Genomic DNA, 25,177 nt, shown 5'->3' with positions numbered 1-25,177 from the left:
GCTTTTTTTTCAGGAGGCAACTGGACTTTGGAAGATGTTTTTCACTTCTCATCCAAGAAGAGAAGAGCTGAAGAAGCTTCCTGGATGAGAAGCGAAACGTCTTCAAAAGACAAAAAAAACCCCAAAACCAGAAAATCCAGTTGCCTCTTGAAAAAAGCACCTTTGGGATGACAGAGAATCTCTACAGGCCTTGCCCCGAAAGGACGCATCAGCAGGTGGGGGAATTCTATAAGGTCGAGAATGATAGAGTTGGAGGGGACCTTGGAGATCTTCTAGTCTGACCCCTTTGCTCAAGCAGGAGCCCCTATGCCCATTTCAGACAAATGGCCGTCCAGTCTCTTCTTAAAAACCTGGGAGCACCAGGTGGCGCAGTGGTTAGAGTGCAGTACTGCAGCTACTTCAGCTGACTGCTAGTTCAGCAGATCAGCGGATCAAATCTCACCGGCTCAACGTTGACTCAGCCTTCCATCCTTCCGAGGTGGGTCAAATGAGGACCCAGATTGTTAGGGGGCAATATGCTATTTAGTATACTGTCTTTGGTGTAAGCTGCCCAGAGTCCTCGGAGAGTGGGTGGCATAGAAATATGACTAATAATAATAATAATAATAATCTTACATCCTCCGACGATACCTTAACAGTTCCTAGGTCCTTGGTTAGGACTCGAGCTGCTGAGCTATTAACCAGCCTCAAAGGCTGTGAATCTCACTAAAGATTAACCAATAATAATAATAATAATAACTTCTGGTGGCAAACAGTTCCGCGGGTTAATTGTTCTCACTGTCAAGAAATTTCTCCTTAATTCCAAGTTGCTTCTCTCCTTGGTTAGTTTCCATCCATTGCTTCTTGTCCTGCCTTGGGGTGCTTTGGAGAATAGCTGGACTCCCTCTTCTTTGGGGCAGCCCCTCAAATATTGGACCTCTGCTATCATGTCTCCCCTAGTTCTTCTTTTCATTAGACTGGCCATTCCCAATTCCTCAACCGTTGTAGCCTCCAAGCCCCTAATCCTCATTGTTGCTCTTCTCTGCACTCTTTCTAGATTCTCCACCTCTTTTTTTGCATCGTGGTAGACCAGAACTGGACACAATATTCCAAGTGTGTCCTCTTCAGCGTTTTATTTTCAGTGGCATCAGAACAATTTTAATCAAAAGGGAATTTTTTCCTGAGCATAAGCAGAGTTCAGTGAAAACCCACATATACACGCAATCTTGCTCACAACATTGGTTGTTTTTTTTTTTTTCCATCTGAGTGAAAGATGCATGAGGGAAAAAAATCTTATTCGTTTGTTTGTGGCTGCTGAATTTATCTATCTACTGATCTTCACCCACAATCTAACATGTCTCTGTTCAGATCCTTGAAACCATGAGGACTAGGAGCTTCATTTCCTTCCAGAGGGCAGGAGGATCATAAACCAGGGGTGAAATACAGCAGGTTCTGCAGAACCGGTAGCGGAAATTTTGAGTAGTTCGGAGAACCGGCAAATACCACCTCTGGCTGGCCCCCGGGGTGGGGTGGGAATGGAGATTTTGCAGTATCCTTCCCCTGGAGTGGGCTGGGAATGGGGATTTTGCAATATCCTTCCCCTGTAGTGGGGTGGGAATGGGGATTTTGCAATATCCTTCCTCTGGAGTGGGGTGGGAATGGGGATTTTGCAGTATCCTTCCCCCAGGAGTGGGGTGGGAATGGGGATTTTGCAGTATCCTTCCCCCAGGAGTAGGGTGGGAATGGGGATTTTGCAATATCCTTCCCTCTGGAGTGGGGAGGGAATGGGGATTTTGCAGTATCCTTCCTCCGGAGTGGGGTGTGAATGGGGATTTTGCAGTATCCTTCTCCTGCCACGCCCACCAAGCCACGCCCACAGAACCGGTAATAAAAAAAATTGGATTTCACCACTGCCATAAATGGTTAGCATGCTGAAGGATTCCATCCCTTCCTTCCTTCCCTCCCTCCTTCTTTCCTTCCTTCCTTCCTTCTTTCCCTCCCTCTTTCCTTACTTCCCTCCCTCCTCCTTTCCTTCCTTCCTTCCTTCCTTCCTTCCCTCCCTTTCCTTCCTTCCCTCCCTCCTTCCTTCCTTCCCTCCCTCCTTCCTTCCTTCCCTCCCTCTTTCCTTCCTTCCCTCCCTCCTTTCCTTCCTTCCTTCCCTCCCTTTCCTTCCTTCCCTCCCTCATTCCTTCCTTCCCTCCCTCTTTCCTTCCTTCCCTCCCTCCTTCTTTCCTTCCTTCCTTCCTTCTTTCCTTCCTTCCTTTCTTCCTTCCTTCCCTCCCTCCCTCCCTTCCTCCCTCCCTCCCTCCCTCCTTCCTTCCTTCCTTCCTTCCTTGAAGGTTTTAAAGAAGAGATTGGACAGCCATTTGTCTGAAATGGTATAAGGTTTCTCGCTTGAGCGGGGGGGTGGTTGGACTAGAAGACCTCTAAGGTCCCTTCCGACTCTTGTTATTGGGTGACTACCTGCCCTTCCTTTCTGAAATTCAGAGAGTCAACCCTGGGGAAGAAAGCCTGAAGGACTGCTCCTCCCTTGCCCCCCTCCCAGCCCTGACATTCCTCCCGAATAGACACCTCACTCGTCTATCAGCTATAAATAACACCCCCCACCCCCACAGGTCCGTGGGGAGGAATGTTCCTAGGGGGGGGGGGAGTTGGAAAGCCCAGGGCAGGCTGTGGGGCTGCGCATCGCCAGCCGGAGATTAGCTGTTCACAAACAGCTTCTTGGACACCTGCAACCCAAGGTCTTCACATCAAACGTTTGCCGTGAGCTGCGGCCCAGGGGACGGGCGATGCGAGGCGTCCCCCTTTGAAGATTACAAAAAACCCCGGCCTCGGTTCGGCTGGAGCGCTGGCGAAAAGCCCTTCTCTGGCCTTTTGATGTTTTGGGAGCTGCCCAGGTAGGAATGTTCAGCATGTTGCAGAAGGTCAAGGCAAACGGTTGTTTGGGTGTCTTGAGAACAGCGAGTACTACAGAACCCGAAGGAGGGATGGAAGGGGACCTCTTGAGGTCTTCTAGTCCAACCCCCTGCCTTCTTTTTTTTTTTTAACCGTCCTGGTCAAACGGACGTCCAAGTCGATTTTTGCTGGAGTCTTCTCCAGCACCAGAGTTCAGAGGGCCTCCATCCTTTGGCCTTCTCAGCCTTCCTTATGGTCCAACTTTCACCGCCGTCCATTGCAACGGGGAACACCAGAGCCTTTTTTTTTGTTGGCAGGGTCATGTCTCTGCTTTAGTACGCTGAGGTTGGGGTAGCGAGAATTAATACATTTCAAAAAACTCTCTGTCGACTGGCTTGCTGTGACTGACGAAATTGCTTGGATCATGTGACGTTCTAGTACCACTTTATAAGGCCTTGGTAAGGCCACACTTGGCATCCAGTTTTGGTGGCCACGATATAAAAAAGATGTGAAGACAAGTGGAAAGAGTGCAGAGAAGAGCAACAAAGAGGATTTAGCTGGAGGCTAAAACATACAAAGAATGGTTGCAGGAACTGGGTATGTCTAATGGAAAGAAGAACCAGGGAGACATGATAGCAGAGGTCCAATATTTGAGGGGCTGCCACAAAGAAGAGGGGAGTCAACCTATTCTCCAAAGGACCAGAAGGCAGGACAAGAAGCAACGGATGGAGACTCACCAAGGAGAGGAGCAAGCTAGGACTAAGGAGGAATTCTCCAATGGAACAGCTGGCCTCCAAAAGTTGGAGGTGCTCCATCACTGGAGGCTTTCAAAAAAAGCGATTGGACAACCATTTGTTGTCCAATGAAATGGTATAGGGTCTCTTGCTTGAGCGGCTTGGACTAGAAGACCTCCGAGGTCCCTTCCAACTCTAGGTTCTACAGATGAGCAGCCAAACGTCTCAAACGAGATAATAAAAAATGAGTCCAGTTGCAATGACAGACAACTTCAGACAACTCTATCTGGATGACTGAGAATTTTCATCAACATTGGTTTGTTGTTAGTTGCGAAGTCGTATCCGACCCATCACGACCCCATGGACGACGTTCCTCCAGGCCTTCCTGTCCTCTACCATCCTCCGGAGTCCATTGAAGCTCACGCCGACTGCTTCAGTGACTCCATCCGGCCACCTCCTTCTCTGCCATCCCCTTCTTCTTCTTTTGCCCTCCATCGTTCCCAGCATTGGGCTCTTCTCCAGGGAGTCCTTCCTTCCTTCTCGTTAGGTGGTCAAAGTATTTTGAGTTTCCTCTTCAGGATTCTGGCCTTCTAGAGAGCAGTCAGGGTTGATCTCCTCTAGGACTGACCAGTTGGATGGCCTTGCGGCCCAAGGGACTCGCAGGAGTCTTCTCCAGCACCAGAGTTCAAAGGCCTCCATCCTTTGGCCTTCTCAGCCTTCCTTATGGTCCAACTTTCACCGCCGTCCATTGCAACTGGGAAAACCATAAGCCTTGGCTATACGCACTTTTCTTGGCAGGGTGATGTCTCTGCTTTTTAGAATGTTGTCTTCAACATTGGTTAGAGACACTTCTTGTTGTTCATGCACCGATTGATTGATTTAGCCATGACTGCAAAAGTTCCAAGAACTTCAAAAAGGAAGAGAAAAGCAGAGGTTGCTCGCTTTTGAGGTGAAGGGCTAAAAATTCACACCTCGCTTTCCTGTCGTCGTGGTTTTCCCCTCCACGCTCTCTCTCCCCCCCCCGCAATCTTCATCTTTCTTTCCATCCTTTGTCGATACTTTCACAACGAACCCCAGATGCAACAAGACGCACCCGCAATGTGGCTGCCCAAGCTCGCCGCTTGTTTGACGCTATGGACAGCCTGGATCTCTGCTCTTCATGCCAACTTTACCTTTCCTTCATATCCGGGCATGGTGAGGAGACCCCTGGTAGGAGAAGGAGATGGGGGTGGTCGAAAGAAGGGAGTAAAATGGCTATCAGTTGCTCTTCCCCCCCACCCCCATCTCTGATCAGCCTTGCAACTTGCCTATAATAATTTGCTGTGCAGAAAATAACAGAATTGCTGGAAGGGATCTTGGAGATCTTCTAGTCCAACCCTCTGCTTGAGCATCTACCATTTCAGATAGATGGTTTTCCAGTCTCTTCTTGAAAGCCTCCAGTGATGGAGCACCCACAATTTCTGGTGGCAAGCTGTTCCACTGATTAATTGTCCTCACTGTCAGGAATTTTCTCCTTATTTCTAGATTGCTTCTCTCCTTGATTAGTTTCCATCCGTTGCTTCTTCTCCTGCCTTCAGGTGCTTTGGAGAATAGGTTGACCCCCCTCTTCTTTGTAGCAGCCTCTCAAACCAGGGCCTGGTGGCTCAGCAGACTGATAGCATTGTGATTAACACCAGCTGTCTGCAATTACTGTAAGTTCGAATCTCACCAGGCTCGAGGTCGACTCAGCCTTCCATCCTTTCTAAGGTAGGTAAATTGAGGACCCAGTTGGTGGGGGCAATAAGCTGACTTTGTATAAATATACAAAAGTATGAAGGCTATTGCTTAGCGCATTGTAAGCCGCCCTGAGTCTCCGGAGAAGGGCGGCATAGAAATTAAAGCAAAAAAAAAAAAAAAATTAGAAACCAGCTATTACCTTTATTTTATTTATTTAGTTTGTACATGTTTATGTACAGGTATGTTCCCACCAATCCTTTTCTTCCTTAGGCTAAACACACCAAGTGCTCTTAACCATTCATCATTTGGTTTAACCTCCAGTCCTCTAATAGAATAATAGATAAACATGGAAGGGACCTTGGAGGTCTTCTAGTCCAACCCCGTTCAAGCAGGAGATCCTATTCCATTTCAGACAAATAGCTGTCCAATTTTTTCCTAGAAACCCTCCCATTGATGGGGCACCCACAACTTCTGGTGGGCAAGTCATTCCACTGATTAATTGTTCTTACCGTCAGGAAATTTCTCAGTTCTAAATCTCTCTTGGATCTATAGATGTGTTGGATAAATCACCCATCAAAATCTTTTAATTTTCTCCCCGGCTCTCTGGTGATTCTCCATATTATCAGGGAAGAGAAATTATTTTTTTTTTCCAGACTGGAAAATGCAGGCTGCTACATAGTTGATAGAATAATGGGGAGAGCTATCGTAAGTTTGCCATCAGCTTCAGAAACATCTTCGAGAAAAAATCTTTTTAAAAAATTCTCAAGCAGCTTGAGAATAAAGTTGAAAGAACAGAAGCGTCGTCTTTGGTCAAAGAAAGGAAGGAAGGAAGGAAGGAAGGAAGGAAGGAAGGAAGGAAGGAAGGAAAGAAGGACAGAAAGGAAGGAAGGACAGAAAGGAAGGAAGGAAGGAAAGAAGGAAGGAAGGAAGGAAGGAAGGAAGGAAAGAAGGAAGGAAAGGAAGGAAGGAAGGAAGGAAGGAAGGAAAGAAGGAAGGAAGGAAGGAAGGAAGGAAGGAAGGAAGGAAGGAAGGAAGGAAGGAAGAAAGAAAGAAAGAAAGAAAGAAAGAAAGAAAGAAAGAAAGAAAGAAGAAAAAGAAACAGCTCTGCATTCAACCGATTTTTCCAGAAATATAAAAGACAATTAACAAGGCTAACTACAGAGCTTCTGGGGAGCATTGCGTTTGTAGAAAAAAAAAATCAAATGCAAAGGGAAATTTATCTTTGCAATGTTTTTTTATTCTGAAGTGGGTTAACTTTTTATGCACTGTTGTTTAATCCAGATGGAGATGACTGGGAGGTTCCAGGAGTTTATGGTGAAGTTTTCCAAAACCTACAATAGCCAAGAAGGTAAGCAAGCAATATCTATGAATTTCTCCTTCTCCCTCTACTACACCGTGAATCTTAAAAGTAGCCCAAGAAATGGGATTCTGATCAATCGTAGAAGAGGTTGAATCTAGCCGTGTGTTTAGTATGTGTGAATGCAGATTTGAATAATAAGAGTTGCAGCCCACTCATCTTCAGGTATTCTGGCTGGGGGATTCTGGGAGTTGAAGTCCACCCATCTTAAGGCATGCTGGCTGGGGAATTCTGGGAATTGAAGTCCACCCATCTTAAAGCATTCTGGCTGGGGGATTCTGGGAGTTGAAGTCCACCCATCTTAAGGCATTCTGGCTGGGGAATTCTGGGAATTGAAGTCCACCCATCTTAAAGCATTCTGGCTGGGGGATTCTGGGAGTTGAAGTCCAGACATCTTAAGGCATGCTGGCTGGGGAATTCTGGGAGTGGAAGCCCACCCATCTTAAAGCATTGTGGCTGGGGGATTCTGGGAGTTGGTCCACCCCTCTTAAAGCATTCCGGCTGGGGAATTCTGGGAGTCGAAGTCCACACCACACAAGCTGCCGAGGTTGAAAAAAAAACACCATTCTAAAAGCATTAAATTTCAGCTGCGTTCATTTTCATCCGTCCAGCTGCAAATTTTGAAGCATTTCAGGGCACTCCATGAGCTTAAAATATAATTATTTTGACTCCTGAGGCGTTAAAACAACAACAGGGACGCGAAAAAGGATTTGGCTACCAGACATCGCCATTCCCTCTTTCTGGAATGGTTTACCTGACTTCCCAATCTAAAAATATTTAAACCACGGCTAGAAGCAGGCAAATCAGGGTCTAACGTCAGCTAAGCATCCACGTCTGTAACTAAGTGGGTTTCTCTGCTTCCTGCCCCTTTTGATTTCTTCACCCCTAGAAATGATTTACCGCTTTAAGGTCTTTGCCCAGAACATGGAAACCAGCCGAATCTTGCAGGACACCGAGATGGGGACGGCACAATACGGGATCACCCCTTTCAGCGACCTGACAGGTAAGATGTCAAGGGAAATGAAATGTTTGATCAATGGGGGGAAGGGGGATTAATAACAAGGATGCAGAGGAACAGAATGCAGAATACGGCCTACAACCAGTTCAATATGTTCAGTGAGAACAATCGACCCATGGAACTGGAAGTTGACTTCGGAAGTTGTGGGAGCTTCCATCCCTGGAGGCTTTCGAGAAGAGAGTGGACTGTCCGTTTGTCAGAAATGGTGTAGGGTCTCCTGCATGGATGGCGGGGGGGGGGGGTTGGACTAGATGACCTACAAGGCAGGGGTGAAATGCTCCCGGTTCAGACCGGATCACCCGATCCAGTAGCGATGCAGGCGGGTGGTTCGGAGAACTGGTAGCAAAAATCCCTGCCCGCTCCCCCCCCCCATGCCCAGCTGAGCCGCACAATCATCAGAGGCCTTTTTTTTTTTTACTTTTAAAAGCATTTTTTCTACAACCTCTTCGGCGAAAAAAAAATGCTTTTAAAAGTAAAATAGAGCCGAGGTGGCGCAGTGATTAGGGTTTGCAGTACGGCAGCTACTTCAGCTGGAGGCTAGTTCAGCAGATCAGCGGGTCAAATCTCACCAGCTCAAGGTTTATTTATTATTATTATTTATTTATTTATTAATCAAATTTCTATACCCCCCTACTCCCGAAGGACGCAGGGCGGTGAACAGCCAAAATAAAATACAGATAATACAAATATTAAAAGTCCCTTAAAATTATTAAATATTTTGGCCGAAACACAGATTAAAAGTTTCCTCAGCCTTCCATCCTTCCGAGGTGGGTCAAATGAGGACCCAGATTGTTAGGAGGGGCAAGATGCTATTTAGTATACTGTCTTTGGTGTAAGCCGCCCAGAGTCCTCGGAGAGTGGGCGGCATAGAAATATGAATAATAAAACTAAAATAAATAAATAAAAATAATAAATAAATAAAAAAGCCTCTGATGATCGCGCGGCTCAGCTGGGATCGTCAAAGGCTTTTAAAAGGAAAAAAAATCCCTTTTTTTACAGGATATTTTACAGCAGTGTTTCCCAAACTTGGCTATTTTAAGATGCATGGACTTCAACTCCCAGAATTCCCCAGCCAGTATGCCTGGTTGAGGAATTCTGGGAGTTGAAGTCCATACATCTTCAAAGGGTCAAGTTTGGGAAACACTGTTTTACAGTATCCTTCCCCTGCCACGCCCACCAAGCCACACCCACAGAACCGGTAGTACAAAAGTTTGAAACCCACCGCTGAGGTGAAACCAAGATTGAATGATGGCTTCTGTTAACTGGGTTTTATCGCTTCTGACTAACCAGCTTCTTTAGTCGGCTCCATCGATTTTCAATTGGGTGAAGGTCTGGGCTATTCCCAGGCCATTCCAGCAGTGGAATAGGATTATCTTGAAAAAAATACACTTTTCCCAAAAAGTTTTCCACCATTTTGGCCCGCTACTGTACGAAATGGCGATGGGGAGGCAGTGCCCAAGAAGCAGGAGGGGACATTCTCAAAGCAGCCAAACAACCTTATTTACTTCAATAAAGTGAAATGCGCCGGCTAAACCGCGCTACCCCGGTTTGCAAATTTGGAAAGTGTTTGACAGCGTATGCGAGCAAAGGCCCCGGCGGCCTTGGCTTCGCGGTGGGGCTGGTGGTGAGCAGACTGTTCCCTTCCTGCAGAAGTGGGCGGACCACCGTGCCGCTGTGGGCAAGCAGGATGTCTAAAGATAAGCCCACCGCAGGACTCAACTTTCCTGCAGGGTCTAACCAGCTGAGTTTTTCAGCCTTGTTGCATCGACACAAAATGGTTAAAATCTCTCCGTAGCTTGCTCAGCCGGTCCAAGCACATCAAGGGACCCGAAGGTGTGTCTTTTTTTTCAAGACACAGCTGGACGTCTTGTCCAGTTTTCTATTTTCCAAAGCACCATTAAAGGTAAAGGTTCCCCTGGCACATCGGTGCTAGTCGTTCCCGACTCTAGGGGAAGACGGTGCTCATCTCCGTTCCAAAGCCGAAGAGCCAGCGCTGTCCGAAGACGTCTCCGTGGTCGTGTGGCCGGCATGACTCAACGCCAAAGGCGCACGGAAAACGCCGTTCCCTTCCCACCAAAGGGGGTCCCTGTTTTTCTACTGGCATTTTTTTTTTAACGTGGTTTCGAATTGCTAGGTTGGCAGAAGCCGGGACAAGGAAAGGGAGGAGCTCACCCCGTTATGCGGCAGCACTAGGGATTCGAACCGTTGAACTGCCGACCCTTTCGATCGACAAGCTCAGTGTTTTAGCCACTGAGCCACCGCATGCCTTAAAAGCACCATTAGGCAAGACAAAAAAAAAAAAAAAAAAACCTAACCAAGGAGAGAAGCAACCTAGAACGAAAGAGAAATTTTCTGACAGTGAAAATAATTAATCTGTCAACTTGTCTTCAGAAGTCGTGGGTGCTCCATCACTGGAGGTTTTAAAGAAGAGAGTGGACAACCATTTGTCTGAAATGATATAGGGGTTCTTGCCTAAGCAGGGGGTTGGACTAGAAGACCTCCAAGGTTCCTTCCTTCCTTCCTTCCTTCCTTCCTTCCTTCCTTCCTTCCTTCCTTCCTTCCTAAAATGAAGGCTTTTAAGAAGAGACTGGACCACCATGATGCTGGGGTTGCATCAAAACCAAGGGAAGGAAAAGACGTGTAATTGTGAGCTTCTTGGACAGAGGAGGAGCAACGATTGTGGTTTCCAAAGCACAAGAAGGAATAAAAGAAACGAGGAGGAGGGAGAAAGGGATAGAATAGAATGAATGAGCTGGAAGGGACCTTGGAGATCTTCTAGTCCAGCCCACGGCTCAAGCAGGAGAACCTATAATATTTCAGATTAAAAACCTTTAGTGATGGAGCACCCAAGACTTCTGGTGGCAAGCTGTTCCACGGGTTAATTGTCCTCACGGTTAGGAAGTTTCTCCTTAATTCCAGCTTGCTTCTCTCTGTGATAAGGAAGGAAGGAAGGAAGGAAGGAAGGAAGGAAGGAAGGAAGGAAGGAAGGAAGGATTGATTGAGGGAGGGAGGGAGGGAGGGAAACAAGGAAGGATTGAAGGAGGGAGGGAGGGAGGGAAGGAAGGAAGGAAGGAAATACTGAGGGAGGGAGGGAAGGAAGAAAGGATTGAGGGAGGGAGGGATGGAAGGAAGGAAGGAAGGATTGAGGGAGGGAGGAAGGGATGGAAGGAAGGAAGGAAGGATTGAAGGAGGGAGGAAGAGATGGAAGGAAGGAAGGATTGAGGGAGGGAGGGAGGGAGGGAAACAAGGAAGGAAGGAAGGAGGGAGGGAGGGAAACAAGGAAGGAAGGAAGGAAGAATTGAGGTGAGGGAGGGATGGCAGAAAGGAAGAAAAAGATAGAGAAGAAAGGAAGGAAAATGTGTCTGAAATGGTATAGGGTTTCCTACTTGAGCAAGGGGTTGGACTGGAAGACCTCCAAGGTCCCTTCCTTCCTTCCTTCCTTCCTTCCTTCCTTCCCTCCCTCCCTCCCTCCCTCCCTCCCTCCTTCCTTCCTTGAAGGTTTTCAAGAAGAGATTGCACAGCCATTTGTCTGAGATGGTCCAGGGTTTGCTGCTTGAGGGAAGGAAGGAAGGAGGGAGGGAGAGAGGGAAGGAAGGAAGGAAGGAAGGAAGGAAGGAAGGAAGGAAGGAAGGAAGGAAGGAAGGAGACTCAAAGACCTCCGAAGGACCTCCTTCCCAACTCTTGTCAATTCTGTTCAACTGAAAACGGGGGAAGTGTGTTGCGGGAAGCTTATCTCAGCGCGGCTTATAGGAAACAGCTTGGGACGGCTAATCCTACAATAGCTCTTTTGTTCGGGGGCACTGCAAGCGTTGTGTGTTTTAAGCAGTGTGTTTTATCCCACCCCGGTTGAAGGGATGAGCTGCAGGAGTGGGTAGGTGGGTGGGTGGGCAACTCGGCTGGCACCACACCCGGTGGCATGCCAAGCCAAACGGTCCAAGAAAGTTTGAATTCCTGGGGAATATTTTGCCCGAGTCGCGCAAAAGGATCAAAAGAATTGGCTCCCCGTCCCCCATCCCACCATCTTTCCCTACTCCTTTTGTGTGTGTGTGTGTGTGTGTGTGTGTGTGTGAAGGTACACAACCCCCAAGGCCGGCCAAATTATTTTGGCAGCCGAGGCCGAAAATTCCACACGGACGTCTCCCCTCTTGGGGGAAAAAGAGTAAAAATAGAAAATTAATAAAAAGAAGGTTTTGCCACCCCCAACGCCTGCAGTGGGTCACCTCTCCTCCGTCTGTTTTTTTTTAATAAAACGGTTTGGACCGGCGGGGTTCCAATTGCCGAAGGGCAGGTAAGGCCGGAGGGCCAAGCGGGAAAGCTTGAGAGTCCTCGCCTTACAATGCTGCGTTTAGTGACCGTTCAAAGTTACGACGTCGGAATTGGGGGGGGGGGAAAAGTGACCTAGGACCGTTGTGCCACATTGAGGCTGCTTTTTTTAAGCTTCAGCGCTTTTTGGCAAAAGAGAAAGTGAAGACTAACCGAGTCGTCCGCCGGATGCTTCCTCCACGGGGCACTGGACTACAATCAGGGGAGGGGATTCAGCCGGTTCGGGCGAATCGGATGTTAATTTTAATCTGGTTCGCCGAACTGGTTATTCCAAGGACTGGCTGACCCCGCCCACCCTGGCCCTCCCATCCCAGGAGTCCTCACACGGCCCGTTTTGCATGCCAGATAAGTGCAGGGCGCGCGCGGAAACTCGGGGAGGGTGAAAAATGGGCCTACCGGAAGTTTGGGAAGTCAGTTTCCAGCCTCCAGAGCCTGGAGAGTCCGTTTTCGCCCTCCCGGAGGCTCGAGAAAAACCTCCGGAGCCTGGGGAAGGCAAAAACAACCCCCCCCCAACCAGTAGTAGGTTTCAAAATTTTTTACTACCAGTTCTTGGCTTGGTTGGCATGGCAGGGGAAGGATACGGTAAAATCTCCATTCCCACCCCATTCCAGGGGAAGGTTATTGCAAAATCCCCATTTCCTCCCCATCAATTGGGACTCGGGAGGCAGAGAATAGATGGGGGTGGGACCAGTTAGAATTTTTACTACCGGTTCTCTGAACTGGTCAGAACCTGCTGAAACCCACCTCTAGCCTCCCACTCCCACACCCGCCGTGGTGCAGGAGGCCGACTAGGCCACGCCCACCCCCACCACAGCCACACCCACCCAGCAGCCAGGCAGAGAACCCTTTGCTAAAATTTTTGAAGCCCATCCCTGGCCGGATGCTTCCCCCACGGGGCACTGTACTACAATACCCCTCATCCCTCACCCCCACACAACTCTAACAGCCGGTTAGAGAAGACTGGAGTTGTATAAGCCTAAGCCCCCGGCGAATAATATAAAAATGTTGTTTTCTCCCCTTACGCAGAAAGCGAGTTCGCTAAGAATATTTGCACCCCGGCTTTGCGGCCTGGGCCGTTTGGGCCGACGGAGCCGCGCCGCAACTTCGCGACGGCACCCCGATTCTGCGACTGGAGAAAAAAGGGCTTGTCTCCTGTGAAGAGCCAGGTGAGCGTTGGACAGAGAGAGCTGCCAAATTTATCTTCTGCAAACTAACGTCCCATTGGACGCCGCTTTCCGTCTTCTTCTCAGCCAGCTGGGACTTGTGGTGGTGATGGACGTGACTTACGCGGAGCGTAAATTTTAGGGAGAGTAGGGACGTTTTCCAGCCTTGATGACGTTGAAGGGGGAAGATGGATTCCTCCAGCCTTGTTGAGTGAGGTTGTCTTGAACTACTGAATAAAGTCCCTAGAGTAGATGTTTTTATTTTTATTTTTGCAACCTTGGAAAGTTTAAATGTGGTGGACTTCAACTCCCAGAATTTCCCAACAAGCTGACTGTCAAGTTTCCGAAAGATGCCCTACTTAATTCATGAGACATGATCCAAACTTCAAAGGAAATATAGTCATTTATTAGGAGCAACATTTCGGCAATACTCGGATGCAGTTAGGACTGATCCCACATAGATTTACGTTCCCCTATGACCCTGTCTCTCCCCTCCTCTCTGGCCATGTCATAAATCACATTCTCCAATTAACCACTTTGGCTGGCTGGGAAACCTAACACCCTCCTTCTGATTGCGGTCAGAAAGAATGTATGGAATGCACTTCAGTTCTCCCTCCCTCCTGCTCATGGCAACTTGAAAGCTTTGCAAGTTGACACTGACCTCTTAAAAGAATGCTGGCTAGGGGATTCTGGGAGTTGAAGTCTATCCATCTTAAAGGACTCCTTGGGGAATTCTGGGAGTTGAACTCAACCACTCTTAAAGCAGGCTCACTGGGGAATTCTGGGAGTTGAAGTCCATTCGTCTTAAAGGGCTCAATGGAGAATTCTGGGAGTCTCGAAGTCCATCCATTTTAAAGGGCTCAATGGGGAATTCTGGGAGTTAAGTCCACCGATCTTAAAGCATGCTGGCTGGGGAATTCTGGGATTTGAACTCCACCCATCTTAAAAGAATGCCGGACTAGAAGACCTCCAAGGTCCCTCTCAAATTTGTCAGCAGAGAGGAACCCAGATAACAGATAAAATGAGCAGCTGAATTAAGGATGGGGCTCAATTGTACGTAGGACCCCGGTGTTTTCATTCAATAGAGCCAGGCGTGCAGATTGTGAATTAGGATCACCTCAATCTTAGACTGCCTTCTCCTTTACAACAACCCTGTAGGGCAGTGTTTCCCAAACTTGACCCTTTGAAGATGTATGGACTTCAACTCCCAGAATTCCTCAACCAGGCATACTGGTTGGGGAATTCTGGGAATTGAAGTCCATGCATCTTAAAATAGCCAAGTTTGGGAAACACTGATGTAGGGTAGGGCCAGGATGAAGGCTAGTGATGCCCCCCGGATTAGTTCATGCAATTTCTCTTGGCAACTATAAGGAATGGTTGCAAAGCCGGCTGAGGAACTCTGGGAGTCGAAGTCCACCAGTCTTAAAGCGGCCAAGTTGGGAGACTCCTGTTCTATAGGGTACTGAAGTTGCAATGTGAATTTTCCTGCAGTGTTAACAGCCCCGGGATACCAGAACCGTGGTTAGAAATGGAAGCACACGGGCCAGGAGATCCTAGTTTAATGTTTCCTAACTCTTTTCCTAGGGAGAGTGCTGCTCCTGCTGGGCTTTCGCAGCCGTCTCCAACATAGAGGCACTGTGGAAGATTCACCGAAATGTGAATTGCAGCCTCTCGGTGCAAGGTATGGCAGTTATGACGGGAAGGAAGGTGAGCGAGGAGGGTTCAGTCAAGTGTTTCTCAATCCCAGCAATTTTAAGATGGGTGGACTTCAACTCCCAGAATTCCTTGCTGGCCAGGGAATTCTGGGAGTTGAAGTCCACCCATCTTAAACCAGGCTGGCTGGGGGGATTCTGGGAGTTGAAGTCCACCCATCTTAAAGCATGCTGGCTGGGGGATTCTGGGAGCTGAAATCCACTCATCTTAAAGCATACTGGCTGGGGGATTCTGGGAGTTGAAGTCCACCCATCTTAAAGCATGCTGGCTGGGGGATTCTGGGAGTTGAAATCCACTCATCTTAAAGCAGGCTGGCTGGGGGATTCTGGGAGTTGAAGTCCACCCCTCTTAAAGCATGTTGACTGGGGGATTCTGGGAGTTGAAGTCCACCCCTCTTAAAGCATGTTGACTGGGGGATTCTGGGAGTTGAAGTCCATCCATCTTAAAGGATGCTGGCTGGGGAATTCTGGGAGTTGAAGTCCATCCATCTTGAAGCATGCTGGCTGGGGAATTCTGGGAGTTGAAGTCCATCCATCTTAAAATTGCTGGGATTGAGAAACACTGGGTAGTTCCCTCAATGGCAAAGCAAACACAGATTGGGGAGTGGGGACAGCCTTGGTGGTACAGAGCTCTGACTAATTTCCTTTCCAACGCTGTTAATGTTAGACTGTCCGACAACCTTCTTCGAAATAATCTTATTTTTTTCTTTTTCTTTCTATCTTTCGCTCTAGAACTCGTCGACTGCACATACCCTTCCAGAAGAGGCTGTGAAGGGGGCTACGTCTGGGATGCGTTGCACTATGTCTTCAACAAAAGTATGACATCCCAGTTTGTCGTGTTCTTTTGTTGTAGCATTTAAGTGAGTTAACACAACTACACCCCCCCCCCCATTGGACTCCGGGCTGTGATGGCTCAACCCATGTGGGAGTCTCACAACAACCCACCAAGGTGGTTCTCTGTGCAAGCAGGTGAGAGAGGCAGAGATAACAGGGCAACAGAGTTGGAAGGGACCCCTTGAGGTCTTCTAGTCGGACCCCCTGCTCACGCAGGAAACCCTACACCATTTCAGACAAAGGGTTGTCCAAACTCTTCTTAAAAACTTCCAGTGTTGGAGCACTCACAACTTCTGGTGGCAGGCTGTTCCACTGATGAATTGTTCTCCCTGTCAGGAAGTTTCTCCTTAGTTCTAAGTTGCTTCTATCCTTGATGAGTTTCCATCCGTTGCTTCTTGTCCTGCCTTCAGGTGCTTTGGAGAATAGCTTGACTCCCTCTTCTTTGGGGAACCCCTGAGATATTGGAAGACTGCTATCATGTCTCCCCTAGTCCTTCTTTTCATTAATATAGACACACCCAATTCCTGTAGCTGTTTTCATATTTGTCATTTGATGATCATCTTGGCTTGCTTTCTAGGCCAAAGGCTCGATTTTGTGCAGCAGGAAACTCAAGTTTGGTTAGTGAATTATAGCTGCCTGGATATTAAAAGTTTCAAGGCAGTTATTTGGGAATTAGGGAAAATTCCGAAATAATAAGGAGTAATAAAACTTTTTAAAAAGTCTTTCTCATCTGCCTCTTTTGTTGAAGCAACCTCGGTTTCTTTTCCCAGGTGGATTATCATCAAGCAGGCTTTATCCCTACGTGGGGAAAGACCAGCGCTGCCAGAAACCCAAGGGGCGAAAACTAACCAAGATTGATGGTTACAGCGTACTTCCAAGAGACGAGAGGTGTAAGTCGGTGGGGAAAATCCAAATGTTTTTACTACTGGTTCTGTGGGCGTGGCTTGGTGGGCGTGGTGTGGCTTGGTGGGTGTGGCAGGGGAAGGACACTGCAAAATCTCCATTCCCACCCCACTCCTGGGGGAAGGATATTGCAAAATCTCCATTCCCTCTCCACTCTAGGGGAAGGATACTGCAAAATCTCCATTCCCACCCCACTCCGGGGGAAGGAGATTGCAAAATCTCCATTCCCTCCCCACTCCAGGGGAAGGACACTGCAAAATCTACATTCCCACCCCACTCCTGGGGGAAGGATATTGCAAAATCTACATTCCCTCTCCACTCCAGGGGAAGGACACTGCAAAATCTCCATTCCCACCCCACTCCTGGGGGAAGGGTATTGCAAAATCTCCATTCCCTCTCCACTCCAGGGGAAGGACACTGCAAAATCTCCATTCCCACCCCACTCCTGGGGGAAGGGTATTGCAAAATCTCCATTCCCTCTCCACTCCAGGGGAAGGACACTGCAAAATCTCCATTCCCTCTCCACTCCAGGGGAAGGACACTGCAAAATCTCCATTCCCACCCCGCTCCTGGGGGAAGGATATTGCAAAATCTCCATTCCCACCCCACTCTGGGGCCAGCCAGAGGTTGTATTTGCCGGTTCTCCAAACTGCTCAAAATTTCCGCTACCGGTTCTCCCGAACCTGTCAGAACCTGCTGGATTGCACCCCTGGTGTAAGTCTATGACAAACGGCTGAATTGAGACATCTGAATTATAAGGCTCTTGAAAAATTAGCAGGTTTAGTCAAGATAAAAAACAGAAAAAGTAGGGTTGTGGGTTTTTTCGAGATGGAAAAATTGGTGCGGGAATAAAAACATTTATCTGCAAACTGGCAAAGTCTCTTACATGTTCAACCAATTTAAACGCGTGGGGTGCATTTAAATGATGTCCCCCAAAACAACAACAACAACATTGTGGCTTAATACAGGTAGTCATTGTCTTACAACCATTGTGGTGGGGTGGCCTAGAGGTGCAGCTCTGGCCTCCCAATCAGGAGGCTGCGAGTTCGATCCTAGGTAGCAGCAGATATTTCTCTCTCTGGGCACACTGAGAAATATATCTGCTGAACAAAACTCCTCACTGGCGACAGGAAAGGCATCCGGCCAATGCTAGCTCCATTCAGTTGCCCAGACTCCACCCCGCAAGGGATTATGGGGTCGTTAAAAGAAGATAAGTGCCTTCATTTAGTGACCATTGAAAGTTACAATGACACTGAAAACAGTGACTTGCAATCGATCCTCACATTGAAAACGGTCGTAGGATTCCCACCATCACATGATCAAAATTTCGGGCGCTTGGAAACCAGCATTTATTTACAACTTTGGCAGGATCATGGGATCACCATTTGGGATCTTCCCAGCGGGCTTCTGACATGCAAAGGTAATGATGGGGGAAGCCCGATTCGCTTAACAGCTGTCCGTTTCACTTAACAAACCTGTTTGATTTGCTTCACCATTTCGGCAGAGGGGTAAAAATGTGGCGTGACTCACTTCACATCCGCCTTGCTTGCTTGGCAATGACAATGGCGGTGGTTGTTAAGTCGAGGAACGACCTGGACGTACGACCGCAAGTGAGCCCAAAATTTATGTTGCCAATTTGAGACCTTTGTTAAGTGAGTTTTGCTCCATTTTATGACCTTTCTTATCCGCTGCTGTTAGGCGAATCATTGCTGTTGTTAAGTTGTTAAAGTGAATCACAAGGTCGCAAAAGTTGATCCCATGTTCCCTCCGGGACGCTGCAACCGTCACAAATAGGAGCCAATTGCCAAGCGAATTTTGACCGCGTGACGGTGGGGAGGCCACCGCAGTCGTTAAGTGTGAAAAACGGTCACGAGTCCACTTTTTTCAGAGCCGTCGTAACTTTTGAACGGTCACTGAACGAGCTGTCGTATGGCCAAGATGACCTGTTATTTAGGAGAGAAAATAAACTTAGCTCCAAAATCCTGATTTTGCTCTTCTAAATATTGGCTTGTCCAAGCCTTCCACGTTGATTTGTGATGTTTTTCTCCCAGATATTGCTAATTTTGTGGCCACCCAAGGTCCTGCGACAGCTTTGATGAACACAAAAATCCTTCAGGTGAGAACGGGGTGGGGTGGGGGGGTGGGATGTTAAAATTCTGGAGAAAGGAACGTTTTCGTTCACTGACAGCAGTGGTGAAATGTAAAATTTATTACTACCGGTTCTGTTGGCGTGGCTTGGTGGGAGTGTGTGTGTAATATGACTGAGTGGGCATGGCCAACTTTTTTTTTTAAAACAATTTTTTCAAAAAAAAAAAATGCTTTTAAAAGCCTCTGACGATCCCAGCTGACTTGCCTGATCGGCAGAGGCTTTTTTTCCTTTTAAAAACATTTTTTCTATAACCTCTTCGGCCGAAGAGGTTGTAGAAAAAATGCTTTTAAAAGCCTCTGACGATCCCAGCTGAGTTATCTGATCGGCAGAGGCTTTTTTTCCTTTTAAAAACATTTTTTCTATAACCTCTTCGGCCGAAGAGGTTGTAGAAAAAATGCTTTTAAAAGCCTCTGACAATCCCAGCTGACTTGCCTGATCGTCAGAGGCTTTTTTTTCCTTTTAAAAACATTTTTTCTATAACCTCTTCGGCCGAAGAGGTTGTAGAAAAAATGCTTTTAAAAGCCTCTGACGATCCCAGCTGAGTTATCTGATCGGCAGAGGCTTTTTTTTCCTTTTAAAAACATTTTTTCTATAACCTCTTCGGCCGAAGAGGTTGTAGAAAAAATGCTTTTAAAAGCCTCTGACGATCCCAGCTGAGTTATCTGATCGGCAGAGGCTTTTTTTTCCTTTTAAAAACATTTTTTCTATAACCTCTTCGGCCGAAGAGGTTGTAGAAAAAATGCTTTTAAAAGCCTCTGACAATCCCAGCTGACTTGCCTGATCGTCAGAGGCTTTTTTTTCCTTTTAAAAACATTTTTTCTATAACCTCTTCAGCCGAAGAGGTTGTAGAAAAAATGCTTTTAAAAGCCTCTGACGATCCCAGCTGACTTGCCTGATCGGCAGAGGCTTTTTTTCCTTTTAAAAACATTTTTTCTATAACCTCTTCGGCCGAAGAGGTTGTAGAAAAAATGCTTTTAAAAGCCTCTGACGATCCCAGCTGAGTTATCTGATCGGCAGAGGCTTTTTTTCCTTTTAAAAACATTTTTTCTATAACCTCTTCGGCCGAAGAGGTTGTAGAAAAAATGCTTTTAAAAGCCTCTGACAATCCCAGCTGACTTGCCTGATCGTCAGAGGCTTTTTTTTTCCTTTTAAAAACATTTTTTCTATAACCTCTTCAGCCGAAGAGGTTGTAGAAAAAATGCTTTTAAAAGCCTCTGACGATCCCAGCTGACTTGCCTGATCGGCAGAGGCTTTTTTTCCTTTTAAAAACATTTTTTCTGCAACCTCTTCGGCCGAAGAGGTTGTAGAAAAAATGCTTTTAAAAGCCTCTGATGATCCCAGCTGAGCCGCACGATCATCAGAGGCTTTTTTTTTTTTTAAAAAGCATTTTTTTGGCCAAAGAGAAAAAAATGCTTTTAAAAATAATAATAAAAAAAAGCCTCTGATGATTGCGCATGATTGGGGGGTGGAGGGGCAGGGATTTTTGCTACCGGTTCTCCGAACCACCCACCTTCATCACTACCGGATCGGGTGATCCGGTCCAAACCGGGAGCATTTCACCCCTGGCTGACACCCTTCCCAATTCGCTGCCTAGGTTCATTTGAGGCTGCATTTTTCCCAGATCAGATTAACTTGGGTTAATTTGAACTCGGCTCAGCTCCTGTACAGCTAGTCCTCGACTTACGTTTCGTTTCGTGGCCGAAGTAATGACGGCACTGAAAAAAAAAGTGACAGTTTCTCACACTTACGACTGTCGCAGCATCCCCATGGTTACGCGATCGGGATTCAGACGCTTGGCCGCTGACTCGCATTTACGAAGGTTGATCCCTTTTTGCGACCTTCCGACGAACAAAGTCAAGGAGGAAGCCTGATTCGCTTAACAACCGTGTTAGTAAGTTAATCACTCCAGGGATTCCCTTAACATCCATGGGTAGAAAGGGCATAAAACAGGGCAAAGTTCACTTAACTGGTTTCACTTAGCGACAGAAATTTGGGGCTCAATTATGGTCGTAAGTCGAGGACTATCTGTACTGCAGAAACCTAGGCCACAGGGTTAGTTTGTGGCCGTTATGAAAATCCAGGAAAAAAACCAGGTCAAAATACAGAGGAAACGTGTGAATTTGGCCACTGGAGGCGATTCCAGAAAGGAGTCAGAGAAAAAGAGAGCTAGAGAGGTAACTAAGATTGAAACATCATCCATCTATGGCTAATCATGGTCTGTTTGGATTCTCTCTGTGGGGCAGCATTACAAAACAGGCATCATCCAGAGGTCCGAGGGGAGCTGTAACCCCAACTGGCTTGACCACGCAGTCCTGATAGTTGGCTTCGGTGAAGGTAAACCGTGTTTCCTTGGTTGTTGGGGTCCACTGGATCCTGGCTTGATTCTCCATTCAGCGTCCCGCCAATTTTGAGGTGGGACATCCCAACACCAGTTTGAAGGAACCCAAAAACCATTCAGGTGAGAAAATTCTGGTGGAGACGTTGCAATCGCCCAAAGTCCGAACTTTAGAATTTTAAACCGATTTAGTCCGTACAAGAAGTCCTCGTTTAATGACCGGTCGCTTAGTGACCGTCTGAAGTTACAACAGCCCCCACCCCCTGAAGGTACTCCTGATGCCCCCCCACCAAGTCACAAGATCTCATTGTGGGCGCTTGGCAATTAGATCGCATTTATGGTGAATTTGCAGAATCCCATGTTCATATTGCCACAATTTTCAACGGGTTTTGCACTTTTAGGCAAGAATTTTTTTTTTTTATCCATCGGATAAAATGGATTTGTTTAATGACTGCCGTGTTTGCTTAACCATCATGGTTTGTCTGTTTAATGACTTCCACAAAAACCGGTCCTAAAATCAGCATGCGGTCATGTAGTGGACCTGCTTAACGGCTGCATCAACTTAACAATAGAAATTTTGGGCTTCATTACGGTTGCACGTTGAGGAATATCAGTTTGTACGAGAGAGAGAGAGAGAGAGAGAGAGAGAGAGAGAGCAAGAGACAGAGAAAGAGAGAGAGAGACAGAGAGAGAGAAAAAAGAGAGAAAAAAAGAGAGACAGAAAAAGACAGAGAGACAGAGAAAGAGAGAGACACAGAGAAAGAGAAAGAAAGAGAGAGAGAGAAAGAGAGAGAAAGGAAGGAAGGAAGGAAGAAAGAAAGAGAGAGAGAAAGAAAGAAAAAAGAAAGAAAGAAAGAAAGAAAGAAAGAAAGAAAGAAAGAAAGAAAGAAAGAAAGAAAGAAAGAAAGAAAAAAGGGAGAGGTTTAGCTTACTGTGTGAATTTCACAGGTAGTCCTGGGTTTACAACCATTTATTTAAGTTCGAAGTCAGAATGGCACAGAAAAAAGTGACAAAGCTGGTCCTCACACTTATGACCATTGCAGCATCCCCAGTCATGTGATCAAAATTCAACTGGCATGGACTTAACAGCGGCTGCAGAATCCCAGGGTCACAAGATCGCCAATCGCGAGTTGCCCAGCCAGCCTCATAAGCAAAGTTGATGAGAAAAGGCAGATTTGCTTAAAAACGATCTTGCTTAGCAACACCCAAATGTGCTTTCCCCCCCCAAGAGGACTTTCTCGGTTTTCCTTTGAAGACGTTTCGCTTCTCATCCAAGAAGCTTCTTCAGCTCTGACTGGATGGCGGGGAGCGGTCAGAGCTGGAGAAGCTTCTTGGATGAGAAGCGAAACATCTTCAAAGAAAAAAACCCCAGAAAGTCCATTTGCCTCTTGGGACAACCACGATCTGGAGGATGACCGAGAATCTCCATGGACATTTGCTTAACAAGAGATATTCTGGTTCCAAGAATGGTCGTAAATTGAGGACTGCTGCAGATTTGTTTTAGTTGAGGATGCCATGCAATAAAACACAAGATACTCGAACTCATTCATTCGAAACTGAATTCTGTGGCCTGAAAACTTCCACCAAAGTTTTATTAACGAGAATTAACCAGGATCCCAAAGTTCTGGGAGCAAACCTAGGAGGAGGTGGAAGTTTTAAACTTTGCAAAATTAGGCCCAAGTTCTGTGGCTACCCAAATTCAGGATGTTAGCTAACAAGTCACTGAGTTGGGACGCTCAAGGTTTAGTCCAATTTAATAAGAATTATATAGACCTTCAAAAATGTGATAGTTTTCTTGATAGGTATTAGAAGGAAATGAGCATCTAGGACCTTTTTTGGTGCTATTTTTTTTGGGTTGCAGGCAAAATCCGACGCGGTACCTGGAGTGGACCATACTGGATTATCCAGAACACGTGGGGGAAAGAGTGGGGAGAACAGGTGGGTTGAGTTCCACTGATTTGTGGGAGGGACCTTGTAGGTCATCTAGTCCAACCCCCAACCCACCCAAGTAGGAGACCCTACACCATTTCTGACAAATGGCAGCCCAATCTCTTCTTAAGGTATGGTATACCAGGCTAAAAATCAAGGAGACGGCAAGTTCTGATACTGCCTCGGGCATGAAAGGTGGCTGGGTGACTTTGGGCCAATCACTAGGAGACAGTGAGTTCTAGTCCCGCCTTAGCAATGAAAGGTAGCTGGGTGACTTTGGCCCAATCACCAGGAGACGGTGAGTTCTAGTCCCACCTTAGCAATGAAAGGCAGCTGGGTGACTTTGGCCCAATCACCAGGAGACGGTGAGTTCTAGTCCCACCTTAGCAATGAAAGGCAGCTGGGTGACTTTGGCCCAATCACCAGGAGACGGTGAGTTCTAGTCCCACCTTAGCAATGAAAGGCAGCTGGGTGACTTTGGCCCAATCACCAGGAGACAGTGAGTTCTTGTCCCGCCTTAGCAATGAAAGGCAGCTGGGTGACTTTGGCCCAATCACCAGGAGACGGTGAGTTCTAGTCCCACCTTAGCAATGAAAGGCAGCTGGGTGACTTTGGCCCAATCACCAGGAGACGGTGAGTTCTAGTCCCACCTTAGCAATGAAAGGCAGCTGGGTGACTTTGGGCCAATCACCAGGAGACGGTGAGTTCTTGTCCCGCCTTAGCAATGAAAGGCAGCTGGGTGACTTTGGCCCAATCACCAGGAGACGGTGAGTTCTAGTCCCACCTTAGCAATGAAAGGCAGCTGGGTGACTTTGGCCCAATCACCAGGAGACGGTGAGTTCTAGTCCCACCTTAGCAATGAAAGGCAGCTGGGTGACTTTGGGCCAATCACCAGGAGACGGTGAGTTCTTGTCCCGCCTTAGCAATGAAAGGCAGCTGGGTGACTTTGGCCCAATCACCAGGAGACGGTGAGTTCTAGTCCCACCTTAGCAATGAAAGGCAGCTGGGTGACTTTGGCCCAATCACCAGGAGATTAGTGAGTTCTAGTCCCGCCTTAGCAATGAAAGTTGCCTGGGGAATTCTGGGAGCCGAAGTCCACCCATCTGAAAGTTGCTTAACTTGAGAAACGCTAGCCTAGACGATCTTGTGGATATTCTCCACTCGGATAACTTGGGGGAGTGAGTTGGGTAAACCAAAACCCAGTTTAGGGGGCAGGGAAAGCGTCAGTCCCCATCACTGACGTAAATCGACATAAACGCAGTAGAAACCAAACAGTGGGGACAATTAACCAGCGGAACGACTTGCCACCAGAAGCTGTGAGTGCTCCATCACTGGAAGCTTTTAAGAAGAGTCTGAAATGGTATACCGTCTCCTGCCTGAGTAGGGGGTTGGACTAGAAGACCTCCAAGGTCCCTTCCAGCTCTATTCCGATTGATAATTGATTGATTAGCTGTATTGCTTAGGGAAAGCTTGACAGTTGAGTTGAAGTCTTCGTATATTTTCTGTTAGGGCTATTTCCGGATGGAGAGGGATTCAAACACTTGTGGGATTGCCCAGTATGTCACAACAGCTCTCCTCAAAGACTTGGGAGGAAAGAAGCCGGCTGTCTGTCCTAGATGATGGTATGCGTGCATCTGTCTGTCTTCAAGACAACCGCTTTGGAGCACTCAGTCCCATTAATTTTCAAGCTTTTGCAACCTGGCGCCCTCCAGGGCCTGCCTGCAGCTTTTGATTTTTTCCTCCTGAGTTATTCTTGGTTTCTTTAAAACGCAGGGTTTCCTCGATTTTTTTTTTCTTCTTCTTAATTTTAAGAGCGACCGATGAGGTCTGTGACTTTTTTTTTTTTTTTTTAAGAATTGCCAAGTGTAACACCGTAGGATGTTGATGGACCGAATCGCCCAGTTTCGGTGCAAAATCTTTCTGTAGAAAAACCCAGCTATTTTCTCTCTCTGTGTATATGCGGGCATGCAGGCGTGCGGATATGGGGGGGAAAAGGAACATCTGAATGGAAACGGAATCAAACGCATGGACAGAATGTCTAATATCAAAAGAAAGAACCCCTGTACTATCAAGGAGCCTTGGTAGTACAGTGGTCTAAAGCACCCTGTTATTAAGACCAGCTGCCTGCAA

The 25,177-nt window shown here is 47.1% G+C and overlaps 1 protein-coding gene across 1 annotated transcript; it reads left to right on the top strand.

Annotated features, from left to right (window-relative positions):
* The first annotated feature begins 4,706 nt into the window (after positions 1 to 4,706).
* CTSW (cathepsin W) lies at positions 4,707 to 25,135 on the top strand. Its single transcript, XM_070951057.1, is given in 13 exon segments — positions 4,707 to 4,802; positions 6,606 to 6,672; positions 7,571 to 7,684; positions 13,049 to 13,188; positions 14,770 to 14,866; positions 15,630 to 15,713; positions 16,502 to 16,621; positions 18,686 to 18,750; positions 21,027 to 21,117; positions 22,980 to 23,056; positions 24,557 to 24,592; positions 24,594 to 24,671; positions 24,673 to 25,135. Coding segments are annotated over 13 exon segments (1,206 nt in total). The 3' UTR covers positions 24,814 to 25,135.
* Positions 25,136 to 25,177: the final 42 nt, after the last annotated feature.

Source organism: Pituophis catenifer, unplaced genomic scaffold, assembly GCF_029215685.1.
Source record: "Pituophis catenifer annectens isolate HBS135680 unplaced genomic scaffold, rPitCat1.0.hap2 SCAF_10, whole genome shotgun sequence".
NCBI lineage: Eukaryota > Metazoa > Chordata > Lepidosauria > Squamata > Colubridae > Pituophis > Pituophis catenifer.
Note: the sequence above shows the minus strand (reverse complement) of the source record. Positions and strands in the feature narration are given on the sequence as shown.